At 39.3% G+C, this 26,896-nt stretch overlaps 1 protein-coding gene across 1 annotated transcript; it reads left to right on the top strand.

Moving 5' to 3' along the window:
- Positions 1-2,902: 2,902 nt before the first annotated feature.
- LOC127452223 (collagen alpha-1(I) chain-like) lies at positions 2,903-25,690 on the top strand. The gene is made up of 50 exons (XM_051717565.1): positions 2,903-3,112; positions 4,410-4,601; positions 4,989-5,011; positions 5,325-5,360; positions 6,643-6,735; positions 7,588-7,659; positions 8,027-8,071; positions 8,769-8,822; positions 9,288-9,341; positions 9,749-9,802; positions 9,996-10,049; positions 10,136-10,189; positions 10,281-10,379; positions 10,778-10,822; positions 11,007-11,060; positions 12,528-12,626; positions 12,749-12,793; positions 12,944-13,042; positions 13,344-13,397; positions 13,597-13,704; positions 13,894-13,947; positions 14,129-14,227; positions 14,333-14,386; positions 14,894-14,992; positions 15,267-15,320; positions 15,420-15,473; positions 15,733-15,786; positions 15,890-15,943; positions 17,568-17,612; positions 17,741-17,839; positions 17,982-18,089; positions 18,488-18,595; positions 18,688-18,741; positions 18,867-18,920; positions 19,010-19,117; positions 19,337-19,390; positions 19,512-19,565; positions 19,681-19,842; positions 21,138-21,245; positions 21,361-21,468; positions 21,588-21,641; positions 21,765-21,872; positions 21,964-22,017; positions 22,116-22,223; positions 22,334-22,387; positions 22,771-22,878; positions 22,970-23,249; positions 23,368-23,558; positions 23,659-23,901; positions 24,342-25,690. Exons 1-50 carry the CDS (start codon positions 3,031-3,033, stop codon positions 24,486-24,488), a joined length of 4,347 nt encoding a protein of 1,448 aa, XP_051573525.1. The 5' UTR covers positions 2,903-3,030; the 3' UTR covers positions 24,489-25,690.
- The last annotated feature ends 1,206 nt before the right edge of the window (positions 25,691-26,896 follow it).

Below are 26,896 nucleotides of genomic sequence, written 5' to 3'. Positions count from 1 at the left end.
TGCCATAATGACAAGATTTATCTCAAAGCCTAGAGAAATATGAAGTTAACATTGTTGTTTGCTGAACTCAACTGATGCATACAGACTTAGAGGCCTATCATCTTCAATCAAGAGAAAGAATTTGAACTAATTAACCCATATATGATACAGATGTAAATGTAATGTCAAGCGCACAGTAGCTCCTCATCAGATGCGAACTACCTGCTCTGTTACAACGCCAACATCTCATTTAAGATACGTTTTTTGGCCCGCTGAAGAGTTCCTCTTCTCCCCTCTATCCTGCTGCCTTTTCCAGGTCACATCTTTAGAAGCTGTCTGTGTTGTGTTGTATTTGGCTCTTTGTCACCTGCAGCTCATGCTGGCTTTGGACAATGTGAGAGCTCCCAGAAGGCTTTGCTCTCCCAAGCTAAACACTAATACTTGGCTTTTTGTGGTTGCATCCATTTTCATAAATTTTCAAGGCTGCTTTGGCCACTGCTGCCTATCTCTTTATTTATAGCGTTTAGACAAATGATAGGGCCGTATGAAGACATTTCTTTATGTGCATTTCTTGATAACAAATGGCAAAATATGCTTTATGTTGTATATGAAGGCTTGAGAACTTTTCCAACTATAACAGAATTTTTGACCTGAACATATCAGGCTTAAAGTCAATTACGTAAACAGTCCACTTACGGAGAAAAATTAAAGTGTAAATGCAATGTGGTGGTACAAATTTGCATTAGTATGAGATTTAAATAAGTCAGCCCTTTGGCAACTGACTGACACTATTAAATCCTCATAATTGCCAATCATAAGTTCATTTTCTTGGACATTACACTAAAGGATTTTGAACACAACAATCTTCAGTCTTCAAAAATCGTCTTAAACTTAAGGGTCTACAATATGACCGCAAATTATATGTCTGTTTCTGTGACTTTGGATATTTATAGGTAGTTGAATATGTATTTGACATTTTGTTTTGCAGAAAACTCTTGGCAAGCTTTTGGCAACATTCTTGTTTTATTTCTATGCCTTTCATTTCAGATATGTTTGGTTTCTATTTTTGTTTGAATTGTCAGAGAGGGGAACCAAATAAGCAGCATTATATGACCCCTCTAAATGACTTCAAATAGCTTTTACTGATGACTAAATCACATTGTTTGTGATAGAAGCAAGAGATTCGCAAGCGTTATCAAATCCATGCTGAAGAAGAGGGGCACGGGGCGGGCGGGCGGGGGGGGGGGGGTTGGTTAAGGTATATTTGACTGAATAGATCGGTTATGAGGAAAAACCTTTACTTCAAAAGGCGTCACAATTAGTATCTTGTTTTGAATAGGAACCCATATTTCCCAGATCGACATATGGTTCACCCTCATGCTTTTTCTGGAAAATTTTACTGGGGCACAGCCGAACTTTACTGGGGCTCATAAATTGTATGAGGTCTACCGACGACATAGACTGCGCTTCCCAAAATCTGCAGAATTAAAAAAAAAAAAAAAAAGAAAAGAAAAGAAAAAAGAAAAATTTAAAATATAAAAATAATAATAAATAAAATAAAATAGTCAATTTTAGGTCATTATTATTTAAAATGTGCATGCAATAAATCCATCCCATAATGGTTTGTTATATACAGCTATGACCTGACATGGACGTTTGAATGCTTTACTTGACACTGACCCTGTGTGCACCTGAAAGCGATGAGGTGGCGTTCTCTCTCTCTCTCTCTCTCTCTCTCTCTCTCATCTCCCTTTCATCTCCATTATTCTGAGATGAATGTGGAGGCAGACCCAGCTCTTGGATAAGAAAACGGTATGAAGATGCAGAGAAGAGAAAGAACGTAAGCTCTGATAGGACAGTTCCAGAGGTGCGACGTGTCTGCGGAAAAGAGATGGAGCGCTCACGAGCCAAATAACTTTTTTTTAATGTGATATTAAAACGAAGGAACGCGGAAAAGTGGCGCGTGCGTGGCTGTGTATTTAGGATACGCACTGTTAAGAACGCACTCCTTTATTATCGTCTTGGCTATAGGCCTATATACTGTGTATATATATATATATATATATATATATATATATATATATATATATATATATATATATATATAGAAAGAGAGAGAGAGAGAGAGAGAGTTTCCATTATTATTACTGATGTCGATGTTTTTGTTTGTTCTTTTCTTTAAATAAAAAAGTGTGCCCATCCTGAATCAGCATCACAATATCGTTCACCAAGCACATAGCTATTTAGTGAACAAATAAAATGACATTTGGCAAATGATTCAATAAAATAATGCCCAAACAATAGGTAAAAGCTACCAACTCGCCATACTTTTCCAAATGTGTTTCAATTTTAATCAATAAAAATCTAAACGATCTCGTGCGAGTCAACAGTCAGTTTCATCTTTTGGCTTCAGAAATCCATTCATAATTTTTATCATGGCAATAACTACGATTTTTTTCAATACAGATTGTTTTTCGGAACCGATACAAATACAATGCACCTTTTTGCAGTTGGAGTTGAAACATAAATGAATACTGAACACATAAATTGATTTCAGAAACCATTGAGTCCTCCTCATTTTCAAGATCATCCTGAGGAAATTCTTTTCGTAGAGAAGTCTCGCCCCAGTGTCTCTAAAATTCAGAATGGAAATAAAAAGTCTGGAGATATGCCCACAATACAGGTGGTTGCCTTGGCACACCACCTAACTTAACCAAAAAGAAGTGTTGAAAGCAAACCCTCACCTTTTTATTAAGAGATCAGGTTTCTTTAGATGTCGGGGTGAAAAAGTTTTGAAGACAACCCCTCCTGTCCCCGGTGAAGGAGGGACGCTATTCTATTAAATGTGAACATGCTTGAGTTATCTGCAGCGCCCGGCGCCTCCCAGAAAGTTTGGGGTATAAAAGCCACGACATAGAGTTCGTTTAGGCAGTAGGGAGTTTCTGCTGGGGTCTGGATTGAAGTCACAGAAAATCGGACCCTACCTTGTATGATTGGAGTCTAAAAAGAACTTCCCTCGCCTCAAAGAGTCTACATGTCTAATATTTAGACATGTTCAGCTTTGTGGATATTCGGTTGGCGCTGTTGCTCAGCGCAACTGTGCTTTTGGCAAGAGGACAAGGCGAGGACGATCGTAAGTAAAACTTTTCTGAAACTTTTCAAGCTTTGCTGGAGGTTGTTGCAAATGGAGTGAGGCAATTTTGTGATGCTGAAGAGGGAGGGAGGCAGCAGTAGGACTGAAAAGCATGCAGTAGCTTATATAAGAAATCTCCTATAGCTTATGCTGCACAATATAGATTATCATTATTATTATCATGATTATTATTTTTTATTTTTCTGGAATGTGAGAGGAACATTGCGACTTGCATTAGACCCACTTGTCCTTTTCAAACTCTGGGTGCGCGAACTTTGGAGGCAAGTTGGCACAGGTTTGGAGGCTCTCCTCCACATTGTTGTCCTCAAGCTAAATTTCAGCAGCTGCTAAAAGAAAATAGCAGATAGGAAACTATTATAAAATACTCAATATTAAGGCATAATGAACACTTATTTTGCATGGAAATATTCACTGAAAAAAAACACACACACACACACACAATCAAAAGATGCATGCGTTTGGTTAAGATGCAGCTAAGATGCAACTGCCTGGGGCAAATATTAGCTAGTTGGGAAAAAACACACACACGCACACTTTTTTCTCATTCTTCTCACTTATGTTTTATATTTAGGCTAATTATTTGACCAGACCCCTAATTTTACCAGACTTATATTTTTCAGGCAGTATCACAGCGCCACCCAGCGGTTGAATATACAATGACATCATATTCCCCCCCGCCCAATTCCTTTCGCTTTTTTCCCCCTCTTATGATGATTGAAAACACATGCGGACCCTGCAGACTTTCCACTCAAGGAAAACGTTAGTCGCTGCCAAGCCGACAGTTTTCAATTACTTTATAATGGACGGTCAGCTTCAAGCGGACGTGGAAACTTTTCCCTGGGCGTTTTTCCACTAAATGATGGAATTTGGGTCATAACGGCACTGCGCCACCTAGTGGTCATTTCCCATATCAACACATTTTCTGTAAAGGGCAATATGTCAGTCTTTAAACCCACAATTCTCAACATCCAGCTCCAAAATGGTTTCAGTGCCCAAGAAATGATATACAAGAGCGTCAACCGATATCCGCATATCCAAAAATGAGATTTTTCACCAGAGAAGATGCACTCTTAATTTTTTCCTACTTTCCTTCTATGAGGAAGATCAACCTTACACTAAGACAAACCTTAACTTTCCTCAATAAGGATTGAAATGAAATCCGTTGGCTTGAATAAGACATTCTGTAATGTGAGAAGAACATCTAATCCTCATTAGATGACAAAACTCAGATATGCGACGAATATTTACTTATTCTACAATCTTGTTATTTCCGCAGGCACAGGGGGCAGCTGCACGTTGGAGGGCCAGGTCTACAATGACCGGGATGTCTGGAAACCAGAGCCATGTCAAATCTGCGTGTGCGACAGCGGCACCGTTATGTGCGACGAGGTGATCTGTGAGGACACGACCGACTGCCCCAATCCAGTGATTCCCCACGACGAGTGCTGCCCCGTCTGCCCAGACGATGGTACGACGCCTTGATTCTCACGCACTGTTTCTTTATTTACCGAGGAAAATTGTTACCTTGGGGAAATGAGAAGGATCCACAAAATGTACTCCCCCGCCCTCGGATTTTTGCATGTGATCTTCGACCTTCCAGCCTTATGGTCACTCACTGGATTAATTTCTCTCTTGGCCATTGGTCTAGTAGGCCTAAATCAAGGCCCTAGCCTAGGCCTCAAATCTAAATGGGGGAAAACTACAGACTCACCCTTCACTATATCTATTGGGCTGATTATAAATATTTATAAGTGGCATTAGTTCTTTAAAGGCATTAGATCTAAAAAAACATTAGATCTTACAAATAAGGCTATTTTAATATGATTTTAATCTTTCTTTTTTTCTTTTTTGATAGATTTCCAGGAGCCCAGTGTTGAGGTAAATGTTGATTTACTTTTATTAGACTCTAGACTCCCTATTAAACACTCAGCTTATATTACCTCAAATGAGTTTGCCATTGATTGCTTCATAGAGGGATCTTATATATGATCAGTATTATAAAAAGACAACATTAATACAAATAGTAAGAATCCTACAATAAGCAGGCCATACACAAGGCTTCCTTGTAACCTGTTTGGAACCAGTTAAGAGTAATCATTATATTCATTTGTCTAGTGAAGTTCTAATATTATTATATTCATTTATATGGTGAAGTCCTAAAAACATATTTTTATTCATCACTTTCTCTTAGGGACCTAGAGGTTCTCCCGGTGAGAAGGGTGAGAGGGTAGGTTTATATTTCTCTTTTTTATTTATATGTCTGTTTATTTAGGATGTTATTTACCTACTGAATATCCTCATGTTCTTAATTTCTTTTATTTATTTTTTTTATTATTTTTTTTTTTTTAAGTTGTCTGTTGTCTACAGTGTTGAGGAATTACTCTAAAAAAAGTAATTCATTACTAACTACTAATTACATCTTCTACAGTGTAATTAGATTACTGTACTAATTACTCTGTCTGAAAAGTAACTGCATTACTTATTACTAATTACTTTTTAAAACCCTTATCAACCTCGCCCAGATGAAAAATACAAGGATAGACATGAAACTGTTCTTTTATTTCTTTCAAATAAATCATTTAAAATCAAATAAATTATTCTTGTACTGGCCAAAAAATGTTGGGGGCAGCATTAAATTAAAAAAACAAATTTTAATATCAGAAGTTACATTTTTATTTTAAATTCAATATTGTTTTATATAGAATTGTTCTGTAGTCTAAACAGTATTTAACACAGTTACATCAGAAGTAACTGTAATTAAATTACTGAAAAATGAAGAGTAATCCCTTACTTTACTTTTTTCAAGGAAAAATAATTTTAATTACTATAATTAATTACTTAGTAATGCATTACACCCAACACTGGCTATCTATGAGTTGTACCTTATAGCTTATATTGCATATAGTTGAATAGTTTTTAATGGTATTTTCTAACTTGGCTGACTTTAAAATTTAATGTGAACTTAAAAAGATCCTGCGTTTACCCTGTTTTATTTTAAATTTGAAGTTAAAAGTGCAGTTAAGTTTTGGTGGTGAGGTTATGTTATGTTACAACATTTTTTAAATATAATGAGAAAGATATTAAACTAAGTGTATATTAATGAGAATATAAACTCATTAGAATATAAAGATATAATGAGAATTTTGTGATATAATGAGACAAACTCATTAGTACACCTATGTCTGAAGAGAGAAAGTGGCAGTACTGACTATTTATTTATTGATATGTTTTACTCCAGTCATGTCTTCATAGCAACAAAATAATGTTAGCTATAAACACATGCTTTGAACAATTGTGATGAGGCACAGTGAGATGATTTGGTCTATTTTTAATGTAAAGAAAAGACAAAATTATATAAAAGACCACCAAGTAAGAAGGACTGATATATAGATGTGGTGTATGATCTTGAACTATAAAGGCTTTGATGTGAACAACACTGGCTGTATGGACATGTTTGTTACATAGTGTAACATCAAATCCTAATTTTTCTTTCACCTTTTCTTAAATAGGGTCTTCCCGGCCCTCCCGGCAATGATGGAATCCCCGGACAGCCTGGACTTCCTGGTCCTCCAGGCCCCCCTGGACCTCCTGGCCTTGGTGGAGTAAGTATCTCACACTAAAGAGGGAAAATACAACAACTTCCCAACAGACAGGTTAAAGAGGTGACTTATAAGTGCCTTTAGGCCTAGTGCAAATCTTCTGGAAGTTTTGTTCTCCCATTCAGTGATCTAAGTAAAGCTTCAGGGCAGGGCAGGGCAGGGCAGGTTAGGTTAGGTTAGTGGTGGCTCAGTGGTTAAGGCTTTGGGTTACTGATCAGAAGGTTGGGGGTTCAAGCCCCAGCACTGCCAAGATGCCACTGTTGGGCCCTTGAGCAAGGCCCTTGACCCTGTCTGCTCCAGGGGAGCCACAAGCTTAGCTGGGATATGTGAAAATATGTGAATTTCACTGTATATGTGCAAATGTATAATGTGTGATAAATAAATAAAATTAATTCATTAGGTCACAGAACTGTCACATTTCAGCACCACTAGAGTGGACAGTGCCCAGAGGGCAGTAGCCATAGTTGCACTGCACACATGTAAATATGCCCAAAAATTAAAAAAAAAACATTCTGTGATCATTTACTCACCCTCATGTTGTTTCAAACCCCTATTACTGTCTTTGTTCTGTGGAACACAAAAGGAAATGTTAGACAGAATGGCAGCCTAATTTTTAGGTGAACTATCCCATTAATTATGTACCCCTAAATGTGACCTAGCTAATTAAGTTCAGGTAAGATTCCTCAAAGCACATGGAAATTAATATGCTTTGATCCCATTCTGTGGGAGATGAAGAAAAATCCCTTTCTTCATTGTTATAGTACAGAGGGCCTCTCACCTCATGCTTTTTGAGAAGAAACTACATGGTTCCTGTTCAAATGACTAACAGGGTCTTTTTTCTCCTTGTCTCTTCAGAACTTTTCTCCTCAGATGTCTGGTGGTTTTGATGAGAAATCCGGAGGAGCAATGGCCGTCCCAGGCCCCATGGTATAATGCACATATGCTAACATACACACATTCATTACATGCATGTACATACACACAAATATACAATCCCCTGGTGTGGATTTAGAGACAGATACACTTTTTAAAAACATGTCTGCTTAGATCCTGACGAACAAACAACATCACAGACAGCTGCAGATAAACAGTTAAAATACAAACACCTGCTTATTACATTCTTGTCTCTTCATCTAAAAATAAAACATACTTAGATCTTCAACAGCCTCACTACAGGCTACTACAAGACTTCTAAAGGCCTGCAGCATGTAACTTTAAACAAAATACCATGTAAATAATATGACTTCTTCAGGTTGCAGGTGTACTAAACAAATCTTTATTTGTCTTTTTAAAGGGACCTATGGGCCCCCGTGGACCCCCTGGACCTCCCGGAGCTGCTGTGAGTATTCACTTACAATTCTTAAAAACCCTAAATTCTTCACATATAATATGGTTTCGAACCACTTGAAAGTTCCTATTTTAATCAAACCGAAGCATAAAAATGTATTTGAAGACTAAAATGTGCACCATAGAATTGGAGCACACACAATAAAATATTAGGGAACATTTTACAATAAGGATCTACTCATTAACATTAGTTAATGCATTATGTTTAATGAAGTAACAATGAACAATATTTTGAACAGGATTTAATAAACTTGGTTTATGTTAATTTATATATTTACAATTGTTCAATTTTAGTTTATAATTCATATGCATTAATTAATGTGCAACTTTAATGTTAAATAAAAAAATTATTATTATATATTGTAATTAACATTAACCAAGATTTATAAGGACTGGAAAAGTGTAGGTTCATGTTAACTAATGTAGTTAACTAATGTTAACTAATACAACTTTATTGTAAAATGTGTGTGTGTGTGTTTTATTTTTTATTTTATTTTTTATAAAACATTCTTCTGAGTACAATAAAATATAAATATAAAATTAACTTTAGTTTTGGTATTTCAAAGTCCTTTACAGTTAGATCCAACCAGAAAGCATAAGTTAACTTTTGAGTTCTTATTTTTTTCCATGAAATGTTCCCATTAAACTGTTGTTAAAATAATATTGTGTTTCTCTGTCCTCCTCTTCAGGGACCCCAAGGTTTTACTGGCCCCCCTGGTGAGCCTGGTGAGGCTGGTGCTCCTGTGAGTATCTAAACCAATCATTTGTACACTCAAATCAAATACACACCTTTTACTCAGGACTGATACTTCAAGACCCCACAAAATCCTGAGTCTTTGTCCTTTAGTGACCTGTTAGTAAGAGTTAACATTTAAAACAAAACTTCTGAGTGTTTTTCTTGTTCACATATACCCACAATATTACTCTTACCCCACTTAAATGTTTTGAAATGGCTTTAATTTGACTCATTTGACTCAAATGAGGTCAAAAGGGCACAAGCTTAATGGAACTTAACCTCATGCCCCCTAGATTGTTTTCCACTCTTGTGTATTATTAAAACAAAGATATCTTACTTATCCTGCTAAAAGTGATTTTAGTTGATTTTTCACTTTTTACATTTCATAAACTACAAAAGATACAGTGTGACTTATTCATGCAGCCACAATGTGAGATTAACCTAGCTTTTTTTCCTGCTTTCCCTTCTTTAGGGTTCAATGGGTCCCCGTGGTCCTGCTGGTCCCCCTGGAAAGAACGGAGAAGATGTAAGTAACCTATCCAATTTAACCTCAACATTGTTTTAAAATTATGGTAATAAAAGTAGGGGATAACCTAATTTTTTCCACCAACTTTGACTTTATTAGTGCACTGTAATTCTATCATAGTATGGCATACTACTTCTATTATGATTATGCAGTTTCAGGGTGCTAACCATAGTATTTATGAACATAAGAAATGAGTCCGGGAATGTGCCCTCTGGCCATGGTTCTTTCTTTGTCCAATAACATTCAAGATATCCAACATCTTTTTAGTTCACATAAAACTTGTCATTTTTCCTGTGACAGGGATCGAAATAGCAAAGTTTACCCATAATTCAGTCTGATAGAGGCCTATTGTCTTATTCTTTCTTGGTATTTCTTTTTCATTTTATTCTCTGTGTTGTTTTTTGTAGGGTGAGTCTGGCAAACCCGGTCGCCCAGGTGAGCGCGGACCCACAGGCGCACAGGTGAGTTTGCTAGTGTTCTATTTCTGCTGTTGTTTGATTGTTTGACAATTGATTCATTTATTAGATTATATAATATCATTTTAAGTTCAATATGTTGGATGACACACAGAGAGAGAGACACTGCAAACAACTTTTGTAAGGCTGTGAAAACTGAAATCTCCACCTTCCCCTGTCCCTTTCTTTCTCTATCTAGGGTGCTCGTGGATTCCCCGGAACTCCTGGCCTTCCAGGCATCAAGGGACACAGAGTGAGTGCTCCAGGAAGTGTTTCCTTTAGTTTGATGACTGTCAACATATATCAACATATTTGAAATCTCCTTCCTCTCTACCTCAGGGATTCAGCGGTCTAGATGGAGCTAAGGGAGACACTGGCCCTGCTGGACCTAAGGTGAAATGCACATTCTGAATCAATATCACACTTGGATTCAATTTAAATTTCAACAGTAGCAGATCACTTAACATGCTGTTTTGTCCATTAGGGTGAGGCTGGTAACCCTGGTGAGAACGGAACTCCTGGCGCAATGGGTCCTCGCGGTCTGCCTGGCGAGAGAGGCCGTTCCGGTCCTCCTGGTGCTGCTGTAAGTGACCGTATGACCTTGATAAAGTGGTCTGTAAAGCTAAAATTTGTCCTTCTATTGAGATCCAGTATTATATGTAAAGATGAAATGAATATGTGGAGGAGCTCTATGTGCCATGATATATCTTGCTAGCAAAGGACAGTCACACCCATATTAAAAGAATGGCCACAGAAATTATTTCAGTCTTTTAGAGTAGCTTAATGGCATTTAGTTTGACACATGCTAAAATGTTTATCTCTTTAACATACCATTAAAGCACAGTATTTATAATCCTTTAAATAAATCATCTACTCTGTAGTGCACAGATTGCACCTTGGAATAATGAGTTGCTATTAGTTTCTGTGATGATGGTCTCCCCATTATGGCTTTATATAATGATTGTTACTCCATTTTTTCAGGGTGCTCGTGGTAATGATGGTGCTGCTGGAGCTGCTGGTCCTCCTGTAAGTAACCATTTTTTAAAACTCAATACATTATTGAAAACCGTCACAAATACACATCACATTATTTCTGTAAAACCACCATAACTATATCGTTTCAATAAACATGATCAATATGATGAAGAAATTTGAAAAGATCCTTCAAATTTGGCTCACTATAATTTATTTTTCTTTGTCTATTTTCTAGGGCCCAACTGGCCCTGCTGGTACCCCAGGATTCCCTGGTGGCCCTGGAGCTAAGGTAAGAAAAAAATGTCTGATTTTCTCATTATGATAACATACTGTAGATTTGACCTCCAAACAAACAGTGAAGGTGCCACAAGTAGGCACTCTAATTGGGTAAATTAAGTCAGAGTTGACATAGGAAGATGACATTCTCTAGCATCATAGAGGTACAGATAATATTGTGGGGGTTTTGTGGACTCTTTACACAATAAATCACTCAGATTTCCATTTGAGGGCTAAGATGGCCTCTATAACTCTATAATTTTCTTTTCAGGGTTGAGATGCCCCCTATAGAACTCAGATTTCAATTTTGGGGTTGAGATGCCCCCTATAGCCCTCAGATTTTCATTTCAGGGTTGAGATGCCCCCTATGGCACTCTTATTTCTATTTGAGGATTGCGATGTCCACTATAGTGCTCTAATTTGCATTAGAGGGTTGAGATACCCCTTACAGCACTCTAATTTTCTTTAAGGTTTGAGATGTCCCCAGTAGCCCTCAGATTTCCATTTCAGGGTTGAGATGCCCTAAATTGCACTCTAATTTTTTTTCAGGGTTGAGATGCCCCCTGTAGCACTCAGATTTCCATTTGAGGGTTGAGATGTCCCATATAGCACTCTAATTTCCATTTGACAGTTGAGATGTCCCCTATAGGAGCCTAATTTTCTTTTCAGGGTTGATATGCCCCCTATAGCACTCAGATTTCCATTTAAGGATTGAGATTCCCCCTATATCACTCTAATTACAATTTCAGGGTTGTAGGCTGCCCTATAGCACTCTCATTTGCATTTTAGAGTTGAGATGCCCCCTATAGCACTCTAATTTCTACTTGAGGATTGAGATGTCCCCTATAGCACTCTAATTTGCATTAGAGGGTTGAGATGCCCCCTACAGCACTCAGATTTCAATTTGAGGGTTGAGATGCCCCATATAGCACTCTAATTTCTATTTAAGGATTGAGATTCCCCTATAGCACTCTAATTACAGTTTCAGGGTTGTAGGGTCCCCTATATAACTCTCATTTGCATTTTAGAGTTGATATGCCCTCTATAGCACTACAATTTCCATTTTAGGATTGTGATGCCCCCAGTAGCACTCTAATATATATGTCAGGGTTGAGATGCCCCTATAGAACTTTAATTTCAATTTCAGGGTTGAGGTGTCCCTTTGATGCAATCATAGGACTGTAGTTTACATTTGAGGATTGAGATAGCCCCTATAGCATTCAAGTTTTCATTTTAGGGGTGAGGTGCCCATTATAGCCTTCTAATTTGCATTTCAGGGTGGAAATGCCCCTAAAAGCACTCTAGTTTACATTTGAAAGTTGAGATGCCCCTATAGCACTCTAGTTGACATTTGAGAGTTGAGATGCCTCCTATAGCACTCTTGTTTAGATTCAAGGTTTGAGATGCCCCCTATTAAACAATACAGGTGTTATGTTGACCTATCACCCTGCACCTCACTCATTCTATCTGCTTTCTCCAGGGGGAGGTTGGTCCTCAAGGAGCTCGTGGTGCAGAGGGACCCCAGGGTGCCCGTGGTGAGCCTGGTAACCCTGGACCTGCTGGTCCCGCTGGACCCGCTGTAAGTGAATCTTTTGAATTTGATAGATTTCACCCAGGGATATATATTAAGTACATTTTTAAAACACTTGTGCAACTCCATCCTGAAACAGTTCCATATGTTTTGCTTTCTTTCTACTGTAGGGTAACAATGGAGCTGATGGTGCTGCTGGTCCTAAGGGTGCTCCTGTAAGTATCATCTTATTATTTATAAAAATATATTTATTTATTATTTTGAACATCTCTTCTATAGGCCCCATATGGTATCTTTCTGGATTTGAACTTTGGTGTTAGTAAATTAACCCCACATTATGTTTCTCTCTCTGCTGCCACCTGCAGGGTACTCCTGGTATTGCTGGTGCTCCTGGTTTCCCTGGACCTCGTGGCCCTCCTGGACCTTCTGGAGCATCTGGTGCCCCTGGCCCCAAGGGTAACACTGTAAGTGTCAAATTCTTTATGAATCATCAGCTCCATTTTTTAAGCTTATTTCACAATTACATATTTTTTCCTCAAAAATACTGAGACAAATTGTGATAACGCTGTTGATGAGTCTTTTGAACGTATAATGTATATCGATTTTATTTTTATAAATGTCTATTATGATTCTTAATTATTTTGAAAAGCACTTTGGTCAGCTGCAGTTTAATATTTTCTTCTTTAGAAACAAAATGTGTATTGTATTGTATGTACTGTACGTTTACCTGCTTACTTTTGTTTACCCTTTTTGTTTGTTTTGTAGGGTGAGGTTGGTGCCCCTGGTGGCAAAGGAGAGGCTGGTGCTAAGGGAGAGGCTGTAAGTTTATAGTTCTTATCAGGAATCTAATCATACAAATTTAAGTGAACCATTCCACAACTTTATCTTAGGATTGTGTCTAGTGTAGCAGTTTTCTCACAAAGCAACTTGTATTTCCAGTTGTTTGTATAATAATTGATTATTTATCTTAATTTCTGTTTAATTTCTAAACATCTCCTTTTCTGGTGTGCCTACCCAGGGTGCCCAAGGAGTTCAGGGTCCCCCTGGCCCCCCTGGTGAAGAGGGCAAGAGAGGTCCCCGTGGTGAACCTGGTGCTGCCGGTGGTCGTGGACCCCCTGGAGAACGTGTATGTACCTACATCAAGTCTATCCAGATCATCTTAGTCAGTGTTTTACATAAGATTATGTATGGAGACCTAAACTGCCCTCTTCAGAGGTTTTTCTATCAAATTTAAAACCTACAGTACGTAGAAATACTACTCAAACAAGTTATAAACTTAGTGGCACTGACCACAGCAAAACAACTCTTTGTGCAGGGTGCTCCAGGTGCTCGTGGTTTCCCTGGTGCTGATGGATCTGCAGGTCCTAAGGTAAGTCTTCAAAAGATATACAGTTTCTCATATTAATGACTTTCCTTTTTTCTATTAGTAACGTATAGGACCTAATAACTAAACTGACTTCAATACTTACATGAAATTCAATTGACAGAATATCCATTTAGCATATTCCAGCAGTAGTAAATTGTGTCACTTTCTCTGGTCTCTGTAACAGGGTGCCCCTGGTGAGCGTGGAGGCCCTGGAGCCGTTGGACCTAAGGGTGCTACTGGTGAGCCTGGCCGCAATGGTGAACCTGGCATGCCAGGATCCAAGGTGAGAAAACTGACATCAGTTGGAATGCTATATCACTGTGCATTGGTTGTGTATTAGTGTGCCAGTGCCATAGTTTGACCCCTTCTGATATCTTGTCCATTACAGGGAATGACTGGTAGCCCTGGCAGCCCTGGACCTGATGGCAAGACTGGACCTGCTGTGAGTGTCCCCCTTTTTGCATTCTCTATAATGTCAAACCAAACCCACTCTTCTCCAAAAGATAAGCCACATGGTGCCATAACTAAATGCTGCAGTGGTCTAACATCATTCATATAATTGAGCACAGGGTTTCAATTTCAGCAATACTAGACCTAAAACTGCTATTTTGAACACCTGGATCGAATGTGTTAATGTCCCGTTGTGAGAAGAAACAAAAGTATGGGTAACTATAAATCAAAAGGGAATAAAAAAGAAGACAACTGCCAAATTGCCGTAAATAGCCAGAAGCCTATGTCAGTTTGAGCCATAATCAGCTTCACGCTGACTATATTCCTATAACATGGATTATGTATCTTTATAAACTCAGTTTTCACTGACTTATTTACCTCATATACTGTATAAATTTCAGTCCAATCTACTTAAATTGACAATGCATACCCAGACATTCATACACGATTGATGAGGATTACAAAGCTCACAAAGCCTTTTCGTTTGAATATCTGACAGGGTACTCCTGGACAAGATGGCCGCCCTGGACCTCCTGGCGCTGTTGGAGCAAGAGGACAGCCTGGTGTCATGGGATTCCCTGGACCTAAGGGTGCTGCTGTGAGTACTTTAGACTCTCTTTAATATTGTTCCTTTGAGTTGTGAGGGCTTGTTTGTTGAGCTCCTAAACAGTCAGTAATATAGCTTCATCAGTCTACCATCACAATCCACTTGAACAAATTAAACTGTGAAAAAATAGCCAGGCAGAGCTTGACTGTATCCTTTAAATGTTGCTTATTTGCTTAGTCTCAGAACCGTTTGAGGTCAGGTTCCATGTGTATTTGTTACATTAGGATTTCTAAGTTTGATGTGACTTATTTTTGCTCATGAACAGGGTGAGGCTGGCAAACCTGGTGAGAGAGGTGTGATGGGTGCTGTTGGTGCCACTGTAAGTTTCTGTAGCTTTCATTTTGCATAACACAGTCTACTTTTACCCTTTTAAAATCTTCATCCGGGCATTATTATATTGTTTTGTGCTTGACTATAGGGCGCTCCCGGTAAGGATGGTGATGTTGGTGCCCCTGGTGCTCCTGGACCTGCTGTAAGTAGCACTTTCAATATCTCGCAATGTATCTTACAGAGTTTCTTGTCATTTCGCATTATTATTACATCATCATAAACAACAGCCCTGCTAATCCATCATATTTAGTGTCTTATCTCAAATAATGGCTTAACTATTAAACTATTTTAATCTGCATATTCATAAATAATACTTACATTCCATGTAGCATCCATGTATAATTACTCTAATAAAGCACTTATGGCTATTATGTCTCATGGCATTTTTTTCTACTGAATAGGGGCCTGCTGGTGAGAGAGGTGAGCAGGGACCTGCTGGTCCTCCTGGATTCCAGGTAAGTGCGCTCACTTATCTTACATATCCAATCCACTAAAACATGACGTTTTTGCTATAGGAATTCAGTAACCTCATCTTTATGTTGTGCATCTGCATTACAGGGTCTTCCAGGACCTCAGGGTGCCACTGGTGAGCCTGGCAAGCCTGGTGAGCAGGTAAGACTTGCCTACTAGTGTTGGTACACAACATCCTTTATAATGCATAAAATTGTAAATTAATTTTACAGTAAATCCTATGAGATCTAACCTACAGTAAATCCTATAAAATCTAACCTTTTAGCAAGATTTTAAATGATTAGACATGATTAAATGATTGTATGACAACTATTTTTCTCAGAGTACACTATGCATAGACATACAGTATATGTAGAATGACATATCCAGGGTTCACACAGGCATCATTAAATGAAAATCAAGGACTTTCAAATACTTTTTCCAGTGGCAATTTTTTATTTTCATGGACTTCACATAAGTAAGAGAACTCTAAGTTTTCATGTTATTCTGAGTTCACAACTTATATTACGCGTTATGTGGACAATATTTTCAAAACTCGTAATTACAGTAATTCCTAAATGGCATGAGTGGACCATTAACAAATTAAGAGGTAACTGGCCAGGAAAAGTAATGCACAATATACACTACCGGTCAAAGGTTTTGAAACACTTTTTAATTAATTTGATGTCATGAAATTGCATATACAGTATTATAATGATGAGCTGATGAGTGAGCATCTGACGTGATTTTCGGTTGAGCGCACATTATCAAGAGAGTTGCACGGTTTCTGTATCGCATAGGCATATCGCATAACAACTGACTGTAAAGAACAGAAAGGATATTAAAAGAGACATTCAATGAGAATTGATTGTGTGAATCTCATCTTTGATGGATACACATTACACGTTAGTGTAAGCAGGCCAAACCACATTTTTAAACTCATAATGTGTATTGAATCTGTAGAAGGTCTGTAGAGTAAGGCATCAAAAGGGGGAATGTTGTGAAAACTGTGGCAAAGTTTCACCAAAATCAGAATTGACCTCATTAAATGCAATATAATTATGGCATATCACTACTCAACCAAACACTGGTCACATCCCATGCAGCCAATTCATAAAGTAAATTTGCTTTAGAGTGTGCGCACATGCGACACAACATGCAGTGAAAGGATGTCGTGCTAAACTTTTTCTCCACTGCATAACTCAAACACTAGCGAGTAATTTACTGGCCATTGGCTAATGACAGCCATTTTGTCACCTAGCCCAAAATTTGGTTGCATGCGAGTAGAGGTCTGTGTATCCACATCGACATTCGGCAACAACACAAGCACAGACCTTTGTTTTTTTTACCTGCCCCACGTGTCACATAGAAAAACAAAACAAGCTGTGGTTAGTCGATTTTAATGTCCGTCAGATGACCCCTTCCAATCTTGGGTAGTTTAAATGTGCGCTGTTTGCAGGGGATATTGTGAATGTAATCAAAGAAATTTGAAAAATGAATGTGTTTCTCTGGCATGCTAAACGTGTAGAAATTTTCCATTTTAATTTCAAGCAATTTTTAACAAAACATTGCGATTTTCCAGGTATTCCAGTACCTAAATTTGTAAAAGCTAAATTCAAGCACTTTAAGGACCTTGTGTGAACCCAACCCTGTATATCATTTTCAACTTTTGCATGAATAGATGATGCAGAGCTTGCTCAATCAATAGGAAAGTGTACGTAAGAAAATATTAGTCCTTTGAAGTTATATTGGCTCATTCTAACAATCCTATTTTGCCTTATTACAGGGTCTCTCTGGAGAGGCTGGAGCTCCTGGACCTGCAGGATCCAGAGTGAGTATCTACAGCATGATCACAAAAATGCCACATAGTCCATAATGCCAAACCTTCTAACTGCCAGATTAGAATGATGGCCAAGAACTGATGGTATCTCTCTCTCTCTCTCTCTACTTTGTACCCAGGGTGACAGAGGATTCCCTGGTGAGCGTGGTGCCCCTGGCCCTGCTGGTCCTGCTGGTGCCCGTGGTTCTCCTGGTTCAGCTGGTAACGATGGTGCCAAGGTGAGTCTTACCTGTCCTGACACATAATTCTCAAGCACTAGTGTTGGTCAAGCTGAACAGGTACCACTCGTTCACAACAGTAAACAGCTAGGCAGAATCCAAAGAAATTTCCTAAATATAAATATTTTTCTTGCTTTCCTAGGGTGATACTGGTGCAGCAGGTGCTCCTGGTGCTCAGGGTCCTCCCGGACTTCAAGGCATGCCTGGTGAGCGTGGCGCTGCTGGTCTGCCAGGTCTCAAGGGTGACAGAGTGAGTGTCAAAAAGGCCTGTCCTACCACACTTAGTACTGTATTTTGACAGCACATACTAGCATTAAGTTTTCCAAACACAAATTATGTAGAGTCCTAGACTACATCACACCACAATTAGAGATTTCTTGAAGAACTTTAACTTAATTATAACTTGACCTGATCTCTTAGCAAGTCAGGCTAAAGTGCACCTCCCCAAAGCACAGTAGATGTTAAGGTAATAGCCTGACAAGAACATGTGTAGATAGACACTTGGACAACTCAGTGCATATAGACAAAAAAAAGTGTTCAGTGAATGATTTTAGACCTGCATTTTACATATGCAATCAGACAATGCAATGGCTAATGCTGTTAGCCTATTGACCAATTCCCAACACTGATGGCAAAATCTTATCCTAGGGTGACCAAGGTGCCAAAGGTACTGATGGTTCCCCTGGTAAGGATGGCATCCGTGGTATGACTGGACCAATTGGACCTCCTGGACCTGCTGGAGCTCCTGGTGATAAGGTGAGTTTCTTTTGAGCTGGATTCCATTGATCGATTGTCATTGTTGAAGAGCCTATTCCACTATGTATTCTATAATTTGTACCTTATCATAGGGAGAGAGTGGTGCTCCTGGACCTGTTGGACCTACTGGTGCCCGTGGACCACCTGTAAGTAAAATCCTTGCCTTTTAGTTTAGGGTGAACAAAATAAGCACAATTTGAAGAAACAGTGAACTGAAGCAAGTTTTACTAAAATGTCTTGACACCATCATTTCTTCTACAATTACCAATAGGGTGAGCGTGGTGAGTCTGGTGCTCCTGGACCTGCTGGATTTGCTGGACCTCCTGTGAGTAAAAACCACCAGGATAACCTTTTAACATGTTTTAAAGATTATTGGCCGGTTCATAGTTCAATCATCTCATTTCTTTCCAATAGGGTGCTGATGGTCTGCCTGGTGCTAAGGGAGAGCCTGGAGATAATGGTGCTAAGGGTGATGCTGGTGCTCCAGGACCTGCAGGAGCAACTGGTGCCCCTGGACCTCAGGTGTGATAATCCACTGTAACCTTCTCAAATCAGGACAATTGTCTTAGATTTTTGTCAACTGCTAGTCCAAAACCTCAAGTGAGGACTGTCTATAATTATTCCAAATATATACTCATTTGGATCTATAATGTTCGATGAACCCACATAATAATCAAAGTTTTCTAAACTAATGTTTAATTCAAGCATTATTTATGAAATTAATTGAATTGTGCCATACAGGGTCCTGTTGGTTCTACTGGACCCAAGGGTGCCCGTGGTGCAGCTGGTCCCCCTGTGAGTATTCTTCATTGTTACTAGATGTTAATACTTACCACAATCAAAATGATTGCTATCAAAGGTACTTGGAACTTACATATCACAATAGAACTAATCCATTTTTACAATTTCTGTTCAGGGTGCTACTGGCTTCCCTGGTGCTGCTGGCAGAGTTGGACCTCCCGGCCCCGCTGTAAGAACATCTTCAATACTGATTCAGATCGTCATACATTACATTAAGACTTGGAATCAGAATTGGGATCTTCTTCCATAATTAATAACTGTTGTCTGATCTTTGTCTTTCTTAGGGTAACTCCGGACCCCCAGGACCTCCCGGACCATCTGGTAAGGAGGGCCAGAAAGGTAACCGTGGTGAGACTGGACCTGCTGGTCGCCCTGGTGAGGTTGGCGCTGCTGGACCACCTGGTGCCCCTGGTGAGAAAGGAGCTCCTGGAGCTGAGGGTCCTCCTGTAAGTGTCTCATGCCAATCAATAACCAAAGTTTCTCAGACTCTGACACATAACCAACCAAGCCAAAACACTAGAGAGAAAATTACAGTGCCCTGCAAAGTTATTCAGGTCCCTTAACCATTTCTCTCATTATATTGTATTGAAGTATCCCCAGTCCACACACTGTTCAAGTGAACTGTTCTGATTTTGATGCATTTTTCCAGGCAGATTTGTTCCTGTTGTTCAAGTTAGTTAGAAAAGATGATGTTTGTGCGCCACATTTTCTCATTTGGGATTGAGATCAGGTCTGGGCCATTGCAGACAATCTGGTTGATTAAAAGAAAACTTTCTCACAGCAGCTTCACATCATGATGCTATAGCTTCTATACTTCCAATTGCTGTGGTGTTTTTTGGGCTGTGGGAAGTGTTTTATGTACACTATACATATGTCTTTGAATTGGGTTTAAAAGCTCTATCCTGGTCTCCTCTAACCACAAAATCTTTTCCCCACATCACAACTGGCCCAATAGTAAGAATTTTCGGCAAACTCCAGACTTGATTTCAAATAGTTCTTTTTGAGCTATGGTTTCCTTTAAATCACCCTCACATAGAGGCCAATGTTATGCAGAGCTCATGATTTGGTTGATGATTAACCTTTATGCCATTCTCAGCTACTAAACTTGCCCTCTCTTTTGCTTCTCTCACAAGTTGTCGTATTGCTCATGAAAATAATTATTTATGCAACATTTTCTCAGCAGTGTCTGGATGGTTTGATATAGCACCACTTCCTGATAATTAAACAGTGCCCTCTGGAACATCCACACACATATTATTTTTGACCCTTTTCCTAATTTATTTACTTTATTTTTGCTCTTTAGTCATAATATTCACAGTTATCATTTAGATTCACAGCTTTAGTAATAAACTTTTAGCTTTGAATTTTCTGTTTAGTAGTTATTTAGTCAATCACAGGTAGACCCAATTGTTTGTCATCTGTGAAAACCCAGAGCATCTGAAACTTAGGACTTGGATACTTATGCAAACAGCATAATTAAATTTTACACATATATTCTAAAACACAACAATTTCATATTACAGTAACTGATTTTGAGTTTCAGTCCTAAAGCAGCTGTATAGTTTAGAATTATAAAATACATTTGATAAAGGATTCAGGCACTACACATTTAACAAGAACAGATTGGTAGATTTACTTTTTTCTAGCTACAAAAATACAGAAAAGTCTATAAAAAATAGATGGCTTTGCCTCTGTGATGTACTTCCTAGATTATCTCACTAATATCCACATTTTCTTGCAGGGCTCTTCTGGTATCCCTGGACCTCAAGGTATTGCTGGACAGCGTGGTATTGTTGGTCTGCCCGGACAAAGAGGCGAGCGTGGTTTCCCTGGTCTCCCCGGCCCATCTGTGAGTGTTATGATTATTCATAGTTTATTTATTTATGCTGACTTCAGTGTAGATATAGGATAGTTGAAGCATTTTCATCGATACAAACTATGCTCTTCATCGTGATGTGATCTAGGGAGAGCTTGGCAAGCAGGGACCTGGTGGCCCCTCTGGCGAACGTGGTCCTCCTGGACCTATGGGACCCCCTGGATTGGCTGGACCACCTGGCGAGCCTGGTCGTGAGGTGAGGATACATACCTTCACACCATTACCTGTTGCACTTCAGTTACATAACTTAGTTGTTAGTTTATATGTTCTCTTGTCTTGTTGACTCTTAACAAACAATGATTTATCTTTCATTAGGGTACCCCAGGTAACGAGGGCTCTGCTGGACGTGATGGTGCTCCTGGCCCCAAGGTGAGCTGTACTCTTCAAGGTTTCTCATTATGTAAACAGCACATATCAGCTAAACAGACGAAAGTATAACATCTGCAGTGTCACTAGCACCTTGTCCCTCACAGTATTCTGTTCCCAACATAGGGTGACCGTGGTGAGACTGGCTCTGCTGGCACTCCAGGTGCCCCTGGACCCCCTGGTGCTCCTGGACCCGTTGGCCCTGCTGGAAAGACTGGTGACCGTGGAGAGACTGTAAGTGTCCTATTTCCAATAAAGAACTGCACTATGAACATTGAGTGGTTTAACAAAGATAGCTAAAACTCATCCATTTTTTCCTCCTCAGGGGCCTTCTGGTCCTGCTGGTGCTGCTGGTCCTGCTGGTCCCCGTGGACCTGCTGTAAGTCCCTACTCAAATCACCTAAGGGTTGAAAAACTGGACTTTGTGTAGCATATACATATACTGTATTGGAAACTGAGTGTCATCTCTTTGTGCAGGGACCCGCTGGAGCTCGTGGAGACAAGGGTGAGACTGGTGAGGCCGGAGAGAGAGGCATGAAGGGACACAGAGGATTTACCGGAATGCAAGGACCCCCAGGACCTCCTGTAAGTGACTCCATTTAGGGTACACCTTAAATGGCTTATAATATCCATATGTTGATTAAAATGTTTGTAATTCTCAGCTGGAACTTAGTTTTTTGTATGCTTTCCTGTAGGGACCCTCTGGAGAGCCTGGAGTTGCTGGAGCTTCTGGACCCGCTGGACCTAGAGTAAGTATTCTCACAAAATACATAATATATGCCACAATATTTGTCCTGGCTTGTTTCTGTGCTAGATGAAGCATATACATGATGACCTGTCAAAAAGAAATCTGATATATGGCAAAACATATTCACCACATATACTGAATATTATGTATGTTCATGTATAGTTTTCACTGCTAAAACAAATGTATCACATACTTATGTATATACTGTATATATATATATATATATATATATATATAGGCACATATATTCAAGAACTATAATTTTATATGTTCATGTATGGCCATATATCAGATTTCTGTATGGATGTGTTTTGGAGTTGGAGGTATTACATATGTTCTTAACATTCATTTTGATTGGATTTGGATATTTCTCTTTATTAATAGGGCCCTGCTGGATCTTCTGGCCCATCTGGTAAAGATGGCATGAGCGGACTTCCTGGACCAATTGGACCTCCTGGACCTCGTGGTCGCAATGGAGAAATTGGACCAGCTGTGGGTGATAATTTCGAATACACGAGTATGCACTCATTAAACCAAACAAAAATTTTAACCCCCTCCATATTTGATTCACTCTCTGGTTTAGGGCCCACCTGGACCTCCCGGACCAGCTGGACCTCCTGGACCCTCTGGTGGTGGATTTGATATCGGCTTCATTGCCCAGCCACAGGAGAAGGCCCCTGATCCCTTCCGCAGCTACCGTGCCGACGATGCCAATGTGATGCGCGACCACGACCTTGAGGTTGACACCACCCTCAAGTCCCTGAGCCAGCAGATTGAGAGCATCATCAGCCCAGATGGCACCAAAAAGAACCCTGCACGCACTTGCCGTGACCTGAAGATGTGCCACCCAGACTGGAAGAGCGGTATGTAATGGCCGCTCTCTCAACTGCACAAAACAACGGCACAAATGCCTTTTGCCCAGCATCATACTGTACCACAATACCATACCAATTTTAATCCCATTCCTCTGTCAAAAAATAGGTGAGTACTGGATTGACCCTGACCAGGGCTGCAACCAGGATGCCATCAAGGTCTACTGCAACATGGAAACTGGGGAGACCTGTGTCTACCCAACACAGTCCACAATTCCCCAGAAGAACTGGTACACAAGCAAGAACATCAAGGAGAAGAAGCACGTCTGGTTCGGAGAGGCCATGACCGATGGCTTCCAGGTGAGGCTTTTTCCCTCTTGTCTCAACAAGGCCAAAGAGCATAACAGAATTTCTCTTCATGCATTCATATTTGCTCATCTTCTGTTCTCAATTCCTTCAGTTTGAGTATGGCAGCGAGAACTCCAAGCTTGAGGATGTGAACATTCAGCTCACCTTCCTGCGCCTCATGTCCACAGAGGCCACCCAGAACATCACATACCACTGCAAGAACAGCATTGCATACATGGACCAGGCTTCTGGCAACCTGAAAAAGGCTCTTCTGCTGCAGGGCTCCAACGAGATTGAGATCAGAGCAGAGGGCAATAGCCGCTTCACATACAGCGTCACTGAGGATGGTTGCACGGTATGAAACCTCTTAATCTTTGTCGTTTCTTAATATCCCAACATCTCAGCAAAACTGAAAAAAAAAAAAGAAAAATAATCTATGGCTGCATTAATGCCACTTTATTAAACTGTAAAGTGACAAAGTTTATTTAAATATGTGAGCTAATACCAAATCTGTTATGAAAATGTGATTAACCGCTAATAACAAGTCTATTACACTACAAGCACTATTTCTTGTTTACATTTACATTTGTTCATTTAGCAAACACTTTTATCCAAAGTGCCTATGAGAATAATACAGACAGAACCATTTAGTTCAAGGAATAAAACGAAACAATGTCCTACCAAATGCTTGCTGTTAGTTTGGAGACAAATGTACAAGATAACAACAAAAGAATGCTCATTAACAATGTAAATATGCTAATTGTTTTCCCTCTTCTTCTTTTTCCATCTCTCCAGTCGCACACTGGTGCATGGGGCAAGACAGTCATCGACTACAAAACAACAAAAACATCCCGTCTGCCTATTATTGACATCGCCCCTATGGACGTTGGTGCACCTAATCAGGAATTTGGCATTGAAGTTGGCCCAGTCTGCTTCTTGTAAAAAATGAAATCTGGACTTGAGATTGTTTGTGTGCGTGTGTGTTTTTAGCAATCATCTCTCTAAAACCTTTTCTATGCATTAAAATCAAACCCTAGAATTCAATTTGGCTATCCAAATGGTCCACTTGCTTAGACCTGCGCTTCAGAAGACAGTGGTTTTGTGTTATCAGGCTTTGTTTTTGGACCACTATTCTGTCACCATCCACACTGAGGACACTTTAGAAGACTCATTTGTTTCACTGGCAACAAGAAAATAATATATACTTATAAAGTGTAAAATTCCCCTGGAGTTTTAAAGAAACTGATACAAGTGACATTTTTTCAACCACTGCGGAAGGACAATGAAAGAGCGAAACCAAATGCTTTGTACCATGTTCAGGTGTTTAAATAAATCTGTAAAATGACATTTAAGCGTCTTTGTGTTATACCCATTAGCCACCGGGTTCCGAATGGCAATGTTCCTTTCAAAGAGTCACAGAAAGAACGACCAGAAGAGACAGGGGTTCGACTTTATTTTGATGTCTTATGGCTACCTCAAAAAAGAAACAACTACAATTCCCAGTGTTGACCTACACCAGGTCAGGATTTTACCTGGCAGAAGTATGGTTAAATGAGCAAGTGACAGCTGTAAAGGTGCTATTTCCTCTTGAGGTCCTGTTAGCAAGGTGTGTTAGATTTTTGCTTTTTTTTAAAGTAATGTATTGTTTATCGATTTTGCTTACAGGGCCTTTGGTGCTAAAAAATCCTAATACCTTGCTGCCCAGTTGTAACAGATGCCTCTCTCTCTGAAGTGTATGCTAAGAGCCAAACAGCAGAGCTTTTGTTAAGAAGCAGTACTGTAGCTGTGATACACACAGTCTTTACAAGTGTAGAATAAGCAGGTGGAGTCTGTTTTTATTTTCCAAACAACTTTTTGGCACTTTTTGGTTGTTGTCTTTTGGTTTCTTTTGTCCAGTTGCTTCCGGCTATACCCCCACTTAATTCCCATGATTCTGTAATCAGGATTTGTTTTGTTTTTACACAGGGTTTTTAAAGAGAACAACAGGCATTAAAATAGAAAAGTCCTAAAATAATGAGAGAAGCAGACACACCATAGGGGGGTTAAAACAAGAGGATCTGTACCTATTTGTATATGTATAATAATTTGAGATGTTTTTAATTATTTTGAATGCTGAAATAAAGCATGTTAAGTGGTCGACCTTATGTTTGTCAGAAGTGATCTTGACTCGTCCCTGACTGCCCAATAGACTTGAATGAAGCACAGCTTGCACCTGTTATAGTTGTTTTGACCAAGAGGAAGATTAAAGAAAATCTTAGAAACGTTTTGACTTTTTGGTACTTTTTCATGTTGTTGTTGCAAAATTAGATTATTTTTCCATTGAGTAACATCTCACCTACAGGACATCCTTGAAGCAAATAAATCTCTTTATCTTAAAGTCACTTAAATACTATGTTCTGAATCTTCATAGAGAGTACTAACCTTACGCAGCCTGGAGGAGGTTATCTTCCGCCATCTTCTGTCCCCAAAAAAGTCTTTAAAAAACTAGACTCGTTCATGAGAAGTATAATAATTCCAATAACGATCCATCATTCGGCACAAGAGGCAGTCGAATTGATGCTCCAAACATTTCATCTGGTGTTCGTGAAATCATTGGTCGTCCTTGCTGTCGAGGAAACTGTAATCCACAAACACGTTAAATTCCAATAACTTGAAAGATGAGAGAGATGTAACTAAGTATTTAGTTATAAAACATTTAACAAATACTTTTGGGGAGCCTAAACTAAGCGTGTAAGGAGAACCAGTATTTTGTCCCAATGTGCAGTCGAATGAAGGTGGTCGGTGGTGGTGAGGGTGGTAGTCCTGTATGACACAACAGGGCCATTGTATCGTGAGGTATGCGGAGCCTTCCGTAGTGGGGGCTTGAATAACTGAACCGCTAACTAAATCCATGCCCACACTTTCACTTTTACACCCAGAAATGTAAATTCTTAGGGACATGGAGAAAACTGCTACACAAGCTAGCTAATGATACTTGTATAAATCTGCATAACTGCAGAAATCTGTATTATTTGCACTTTTTTTTATTTATTTTTTAAGTTTGTGTGTTTTGGGGGTATTTTCCCAATAAATCGTCACATACACCATTGAAGACAGGTTCTGTATAGTTTATATGACCCATTTAAACTTTGGGGAAATATTATCATCTAGAGCATAGGCACAAAAACCATATATGCAATGTGCAACGCATTGGGGAGCCATGTAAAGAGGGGGAAACGAAACTGCGTACCATCACAGTATACTGTATCTGATGAAGGATGCACTTATCTGCCGGCAAAACTGTACGTTATTTTAGGTATGCATGCGAGTAGTATGACTAGATTTCAGACATGCTTCATCTGGAGATGTTG

This window comes from Myxocyprinus asiaticus, chromosome 14 (genome assembly GCF_019703515.2).
Source record: "Myxocyprinus asiaticus isolate MX2 ecotype Aquarium Trade chromosome 14, UBuf_Myxa_2, whole genome shotgun sequence".
Classification (NCBI taxonomy): Eukaryota; Metazoa; Chordata; class Actinopteri; order Cypriniformes; family Catostomidae; genus Myxocyprinus; species Myxocyprinus asiaticus.
The sequence above is the reverse complement of the archived record's forward strand: the minus strand, read 5'-3'. Positions and strand labels throughout refer to the sequence as shown.